The sequence below is a fragment of the Pterocles gutturalis genome, unplaced genomic scaffold, assembly GCF_000699245.1.
Source record: "Pterocles gutturalis isolate BGI_N339 unplaced genomic scaffold, ASM69924v1 scaffold37959, whole genome shotgun sequence".
NCBI classification, from domain to species: Eukaryota; Metazoa; Chordata; class Aves; order Pterocliformes; family Pteroclidae; genus Pterocles; species Pterocles gutturalis.
The window spans coordinates 1-8,178 of NW_010132183.1; the positions used below are offsets into that span (position 1 = coordinate 1).

General features: G+C 41.8%; 1 protein-coding gene across 1 annotated transcript in view; it reads left to right on the forward strand.

The window, feature by feature from the left end:
• Positions 1-1,470: 1,470 nt before the first annotated feature.
• The window catches only part of LOC104467160 (interleukin-18 receptor accessory protein-like), a gene marked incomplete at its 5' end in the record, with an annotated part of 8,350 nt that continues 1,642 nt past the window's right edge, over positions 1,471-8,178 (forward strand). The window contains 4 exons of the mRNA XM_010080822.1: positions 1,471-1,539; positions 1,794-1,914; positions 3,657-3,811; positions 4,666-4,803. Of these exons, the coding sequence (XP_010079124.1) occupies positions 1,471-1,539; positions 1,794-1,914; positions 3,657-3,811; positions 4,666-4,803 (483 nt within the window). The remainder of the gene's footprint in view (positions 1,540-1,793; positions 1,915-3,656; positions 3,812-4,665; positions 4,804-8,178) is intronic.

Sequence of the window (8,178 nt, forward strand, 5' to 3'; positions counted from 1 at the left end):
TGCAGCCTGGAAGGCCAACTATGTCCTGAGCTGCTTTCAAAAAGGGGTGGCCAGCAGGGAGAGGGAGGTGATTCTCCCCCTCTACTCTGCTCTTGTGAGACCCCATCTGGAGTACTGCGTCCAAGCCTGGGGCCACCAGCACAAGAAAGACGTGGAGCTCTTGGAATGAGTCCAGAGGAGGGCCACAAAGATGATCAGAGGGCTGGAGCACCTCTCCTATGAAGAAAGTTTGAGGGAACTGGGCTTGTTTAGCTTGGAGAAGAGAAGGTTCTGGGGAGACCTTATTGCAGCTCTCCAGTATTTGAAGGGAGCCTATAAACAGGAGGGGGAGAGACTGTTTTTGTGTGTTGATAGTGACAGGATGAGGGGGAATGATTTTAAACTAAGAGAGGGGAGATTTAGGTTGGATGTTAGGCAGAAATTTTTCACTCAGAGGGTGGTGAGGCACTGGAACAGGCTGCCCAGGGGAGCTTTGATTGCCCCGTCCCTGGAGGCATTCAAGACCAGGCTGGATGGGGCCCTGGGCTGGTTGGCAACCCTGCCCACAGCAGGGGGTTTGAAACTAGATGATCTTTAAGGTCTTGTTCAACCCAGGCCATTCTATGATTCTATGATTCTACCTCTGTCTGGTGCTCTTTCACTCTTCTCTCTGGCTATATTCTCAAAATATTTTCCAAGCGGACGTGCACTAGCTTTGCTTTTATTCTCACCTGGCTGAACCTGAGCTAAAATGTGCTTCTCAGTTCTTTTCCCTCACTTAGCAGCACAGTCAGAAAAACACTTAAAAGGTGCTGTATACATATATACTCCCCCTGAATCTTGCATACATTTTCTGCTGTGGCTTGGTTAAAAAAAAAAATAAAATTGTGTCGTGTGGCACCATTTCCTGCAGTATGGGACTTTCCTAGAATATTAGAGCTGTGGGTTTTAGCCCTTTTAACCTGTTTTTCCGGAGCCTGTGTAAGTGCTTAGTAGATTGTGCGAACTGTGGGTGTCATTATCTGTGCCCTTTGGCAGTCTTTGTTTTGAAAAAAAAAAGCCCGTGCTTATTTTAATGCAAGTACCTGTGCTTGTGAATGAGGTTGGTGTGCTGTATGTGTGCTTATCGAGCATGGAATGAGGCTTGGCAGGGAGCTGTTATGATAATTGTGTCCTTCAGGGGTTTTTACAAGGGGGGGCCTTAATTTCTGAATCCTACATACCCTTAAGTGCAGGCCAGAGGCTGAGCCCCTCAGCTCATGCAAGATGGCAATGCCTCAAAGAAACTGAGATAGCAGGTCTTTAAGTAGCTACATAAGTTTTGTGGTCAAAACTCCTTTATCTGTGCACTCTCAGGCACCTCATCCTCTTGGACTTAAGTGTCTAAATTCCACCTAACATTTGAAAAAGAAAATTTTGTAAGATATTTTCTCAGTTTTTCTGCCCTGATGATAATGTTATAGTTATTAACAGTATTCCTGTTAATTGCAGCAAAAAACACTATGCATCCACCAAACTTCTTGTATCCCAGTGGTGTGGTGATCCTTCAAGTGGAACTTGGTGAGTTTCAGTTCCTCATCTGAAAGTGAAAGAAAATGTTTAAGTGAGATATTGATAAATAACGATAGATCTTGATAAAGCAAAACAGCTTTGCTGTCTAGGAGCATGACAATTTTATATAAAATGTAATTTTTTCTTGATATGTATATTTGTGGACATTAAAGGAAGCATGTGTTCTACAGATCCTAGGCTATTTAAGAGAGAAATATTCTGGTGACGTCCATGTATGATTTTCCCATGCTAATTTGTTCCAGGAAAGCCACTTGAATTGGAATGCCGTGTACAGTTTGGATTTGAAAGAGTTTCTCAGATGAGGGTAACATGGAAAAGAAACCACAAAGAAAATATAAATGAGAAATTGAACCAGGAAACAAGGTAAGAAGAAACCCAGCAGTCTGATTACTACTACAGTCAGCAACTGTAAAGTTCCTTCTACAACAGCTTTCCTGAATACATTTTACAGAAAGAAACTCCTAAGGCTCTGTTCTTCAACATATGGATGTATGCCCATGAGTATGGGACAGGCGTGTGCACTTCACATCCAGAAGCACATGTTGATGGCTATAAAGTCAAGAACTCAAAACTTTCTGCACAATCTTAATTCTTCTTCCTAAAGTTTTAGCTCATGGACGGCTGCAACGTAAATGGTGCTTGGTGGCCTATGTCTGCATCAGCTGTTTTCAAGCATTCCCTCTGTTTTGCCTTGCTAGCAACTCGCATGATCTGTCTTTGGAAGCTGTCTCTGAGTGGGGAATAAACCAGATCAGTAAAACAGTATTGTGGACATTGAAAGGAGTTTGGGTGCCTCAGACGTTGGGGTGTGTTTATTGAGTCAGTCTGAGGACTTGCAGCACTGAACTTCAGGACACCAAATTTCAGGATTCTTTTCTGTCAAGAATTAACCAGGCTCTGCAGAGAAGCAACATATGGGGGAAAGGTTTCCTGTGACTTGGGGGCAGCTCAAATAGCCACCATTCTTCCCTTTCCCTTCTGTACTTCCTTGCCTGATTCACTTACGCAGTGTCCAACTTGCGCAAGAACCGTAGAGGAGGCAATGTAGGCAAGTGTGTCTTTCACTACACAGCCCTGAGTCATCTTTATGGGAAAACTTTTCTGTACACTGGAGGCAGCAAAAGCACTGCTGCCACTGTTAAAATCTAATTCTTAATAGGCGTCATATGGGGGGGAAAAAAAGAAATTATGATATCAGACACACACATGCACACACACTCTCACTCATGAGGTAGATTGGAAATTGGATTTTCCTAACTTTTGAATGTTCAGCTTTGTAATGTTCTTCTTACCAAGCTTTTAGCTTTTTTGCGTGCATGCAATTTCTGTTTGTTTATTTTTAAAAAATCCAAGTGAATAAAACATTCCCAACAGACTTTCAGTAGAAGTTGAATCCTTGCCCATGCTCACATCTGTGTATCCTGAGTTAACAGAAGTAGGGCTGTGGTAGACTGTCACTTTGCAGTGGCATGATGTGAGGTGCCTTCAGGACCAGTCACAGACACCTCTACTTGTGGCTTTCAAAGAGAAGTGCTGAGACTCAGAAACTCTGGGTGTTCTTGAGTGCTTGAAGACACAGATCAGCCCCAAAGGGATTCCTTTGTTACCTCTTAATTTTGTATACCTCCATGTCCTATATCTGTTTTATTCTGTTTGCCAACCCTGTCACTGGGCTTTTTACCCCTGTGCAAGAGGCTGTGCTGCTCAGTCTTTTTGCCCAGCTAGTCTTCTTTTAGGACTCCTTTATGAAGTTCCATTTCCCTGCATTTCCTCTGGGGGAATTTTTTACATTCTATAAAAACACAATCTTACAGAAGCCGAAGGAGGCTATATATTTAAAACTAGGCAAGTGCTTAAGGGTTTGGCTGAGTTGATGACTTAAGAATAAACCTTTCAGTTTGCAGATCTTTGATGTTAATATTTTCTTACAATGTAAAAAACGAACATAAGTTCCAAACCAGAATATTGCATTGCTGTTAAACGTTCAAGCTGAATGTTAAAAAGTTGCAAGCTCCTCTTTCTTCGCATTTAAGATATTTGGGGACTGTGTGAATCAACAGAAAAGGTATCATGCAAATACACTTTTTTTTTTTTTTTCTCTTTAGAGTTTATTCAAAAGGCTTAAAGGGGCACACAGTTCTTCATGTTGCAAAACTGAAAGAAGTTACTGAAACAGACCTTGGAAGTAACTTCACATGCTTTGCTGAGAATTTGGTGGGGAATGCCACCGCTGTGATCCAGCTGAAAAGAAAGCAGAGAGGTAAAACTATCATTGGATGGCTATTTTCCCTTGAAGACACAGTTTGATTTACTTATTGCTACAAATTCATTCCCCATTGACACTGGCTTTTTAGCCAGTTGCAGAAGTTTCTTGAGGCTGGATGGGAAAAGTTTGATTTGTCAGATGTCTAGAAAGGCATATTACTCAGAAGGATGGGTGTATCTGGGGACTTACTGCAGGAAGGTAGGCCAAATGGAAGCTGGAGAGTAACTGGGAGGAAGAAGAGGATAGTAGCATCTCTGAACAATAAGCAATCTACTAAACTGAAGCAGAGCGGCTGCCGAAAGCAATAGTATTCCTTGATTTTCATAGGACACTTCTGTGTGTTTCCCTAGTCCTTAGCATGCATGTTTCTGAAAAATTACTGTAACTGACATGAATGCGGCAGCCTTTCAAGGAAAAGCCAGAATCAGTACGGAAATTAAACCGTTGAACCATAGTTCGCAGTGGAGACTCACCATTGGAGTTGCACAAGAAGTCTTCAGCAGGGCCCTGTGTGCAGCTTTGTGTGCTTTGATGTGACTTTTTTATCTGAAACGATGACTACTTTCAGCCCTGCTGAGTACCACAGAATGTTTTCTCTGTTCCTTCCATCACAGATTGGCTTTTCATACCATCAAGGAGATACATTCAGAAAAAGTCCGTTATGGTAGACTAAAACTCTGTGTTAAGGGTTGCAGCTAAATTAATTCCTGACTTCCCTAAAGTCTGCCAGTGGGGCAAGATTGAAGATTGTGAGATGGTTTGCCCCCATTTCTGGACTGAGTTTTTCATCTAGGTGTCAACATTATTTTGGAAAGCCTGAGTTATGACAGACCCTTTTCTTTCTACAGTGTTTCTCTTTTATGTACTATGCAGTGCCATTTCTACTCTATTTGCGTTCCTTTTGTGCACTGCCTTTATTTACCAGCACTGGATTGAAATAGTGCTGATGTACCGAAGTTATCTGGTCCACAACGAAACTACAGGAGGTAAGAAACATTGTATAATATTAATCTTCTTCAGTTTTTCTACTGACTTTTGCCATGTGGGTTATTCTGGTGTGAATTAACCATTTAATGACCCTGTTCTCTTTGAGCCAATACAAAGGCTGTTAAAGCCAGCAAGATGCTCAGTGGATTCAGATGGAAATAAAGCCAGGCAGCATGGAGGAAATATCTAACACCAACTGAAGTGTCACAGTTAGCCTTTTAAAAGTTCCCTAATTTATCCATGAAAGATTAGAGCAGGAAGTTGAATTTTGGTGGTCCCTTTGCAGGGAATAATGGAGTACTTCTAACCTCATTCTCTCAAAGTGTTCAACAGAACCTGTGGACAAGAATCAAATGTCCTTACAGAACTAAGTGAAGGACTCCAGAATCTATTGTAGTTCAGTTCTTTGAAGTGAGCAGTGCATCAAGAAACGACAGTGCCTACTTCAAAGATCTTAACATATTTTCTTACATGGGTTGCGTCATGGTTTTACCAGGACAAGTTGAAAGAAACCTGATAGCATGGGCCCAAGGAAATATTTCTAAAAATACTTTAACGTCGATGCAGTTTGATATATAGGCGTCTGAGTTTCCTTTTGTGTTTGCATGTGTATATGTAGATTTTACGTGAATTTGAAATAACTGTATATAGATATCTATAAATATATACACAATGAGACAATTAGTTGCCCATTCTGGAAAGTATTTTTGTGAACCCTAGGGCAGCTGGCAAAGGCAATTTGGGAAATCACTCAAATTTCCCCTCTATTTGGTAACAAATTGATTTAAGAACCTCTGGAAAGTCCCCATAGAGCTCACCCCATATGTCAGTAGGACAGAGACAGACCTGCCAAGATTTGCACACTGAAGTTGAAGACGCTGTTGGGTTCCACCGTGGCAGCCTCTGTCCTGCTCCCCAACTCTAGTGTCCATCATGCACACAGCACCATTTGCAGAGTGGCGGCATGGAGTGTGCAGAGCAACAGTACCTATCCAGATACTCTTCTGCCTGAGGTTATTGGCCATAAAATGTGTTCTCATCTGCAAGACTATGTCCTTCTCACTTCATGTGGATGAATATCAAGTCACCTGAGGTCTGGAAAGGCTTGCTCATGGAGCAGCAAAGCAGCAGTTATTGATCTTATTTTTCCATTTCTTCCTTTCCATAATTTATTTTCTCTCATCCCTATAAGCACAGAATCAGAGAATTGCAGAACCCAACAAGGTTGGAAGAGACCCCTGGGAGTTGTCTGATCCCACACCCTGTTCAAAGCAGAGCCAAGCTAGGCCAGGTTGCTCAGGACTTTGTGGACAGAAAATCCACAACCTCTCTGGACAACGTGCTCCAGTGTTTGACCACTCTCACAGTGCAAACTTTTTCACTAACATATAATGAGAATTTCCATTGTTGGAACTTGTGTCTATTGCCTCCTCTTCTATTATTGTGCACCTCAAAGAAGAGTCTGTCTCCATCATCTCTGTACCTTCTCATTTGGTAGCTAAATAGAGCAGTAAGGTCACCTTTCTTGTTGCGCCTCTCTAATCCTCGGGCTTCCTCCTTAGACAATTCAATATATCTCTTAAAAATCTTGCCTTCTTCCACAAGGTGAAAGAAACAATGCAGAAGTTGTGATACTAACATTTATAGACCACGTATGCAGTCACTTTGCTTAACTTAGGTATTCTTAATTTCCTACCCTTTGGGCATCTTAAACGTTTGTACCAAAAGTTCCTCAGGTGGTAACTGTCCTTCTGTACAATTCTGGGGAAAAAAAAAAAAAATCCTAGTGGTTCTTACTGTGTGTTTGGTTTGAAGAAATCTTGCTATTGTAATAGTAAAATTATAAAGGAAAACAGTGATGTATTTATTAATGGTTGTTGTCTAATGAGATTGCAGTGACCTCTCTGGGTGAAATGAGGAATATCTGTCTTGTAGGGCAATTTATTGCCATTTTAAAACTGTTTTCAAATGAGTTTGAATTCAGAGTGTAGCTGAATTGAGGTTCAGCTAAACGAATCTAGTGACCTCTGCCCCACCTTCAATTCCCACACTAGCCCTGCATGCCTGCTGGTGGTGATTCACTCTTGTGGGCCTAAATTGGCTCAACTTGGCACAGAAATAACTCAGTAAAAGACAGTGAGTAGCTAACAAAGTGCATCAGCTTCCTCTGTTACCACAAGAGTTTCAGCACAAGCAGGGGGAAGTGGTGGAAGCGTGTTGCCAGGGGCAGAGGGGAAGAGCAGAGATGTCACGGGTGTTGTCTAATCATGTCCTTGGCCTCCAAACCTCATCTGCACACCTATGTTTTGTTTTGACGACACACTTTCTGTTACGTACTGGTTCTGAATGTGGGTGTTCAACCCCAGCTCATGCAGGTTGTTAGCCTTCCGTGTGTACTCCCTTTGCTCCCTGGAATCCATATGGGCTCTTCTAGATCTTGTGGGAACCTGATGGCTCTTGCTCAGGTTTGTGATCCTAATCTTATAACTGCGGATAGAAATCAGGAGGTTATCACTGAGGTATGGGGTGATACTCAACACCATTACTTGGGTGTCTGTGCTGGAGGTAGGTGTCTCAGTTCCCATGCAGTGAATATGTAGTTGATAGGGTGAAATCTAGAGAGCTTCTCAGCTCACCCTGCAGTGGCACCCTGCCGTAGGACCCTGCACTAAACAGCTGAATTTCTTTCTGGTTTCTATTAACTGTATTGACATAGGATGCAATTCAGCTGATTGAACATCGGTGTCCAGTGTCATTTGGGCTGTCTGAGGATGTCCTGCCATTCCAAGAGATATGAGTCTTCAATAGCCCCCATGTCAAATATGGCAAATGTGTCCCCTCAATCTTAGGACACCTTAAATGTTATCAAGCAACTGCATATGGGGAACTGGACTGAGTCCACTGTGCCTTTTGCTTTCACCAGAAATTAATTTTGTTTTCTTTCCTCCTTGCTCAAGTATAGTTCAAATTTTATTTAGCAAATAGATAATATTTGCTTTTGCCTTGTAGTTAAGAGTGGGCCTAACTCAAGTCACTGGTACCAGGGTGTTTCAAAGCTGAGAAAAGTTATTTATATTTTTTTCATCTGTGTCTCACAAACATATTCTTTTAAAGAGACTGAAACAAAGTTCGGGAACTGGTCAGGACTCAGTGTCTGAGCTGATACTTGGATTAGATTTAGGCTTTGCTACTTGCAGCAGTCTCTCTGATTAGAAACATGTGTATGAAAATAGCATGTCTTTTGCAAGCAGCTAATATTTAAGAACATTGTTCCTTTAAAATTCAGTATATTTTCAAAGTAGGTTGTGCATTGATGAGTATTTTTGGAATCAGCGTCTGAGTAAATGAGAGAAAATATTTGGAAGCATTCCCTA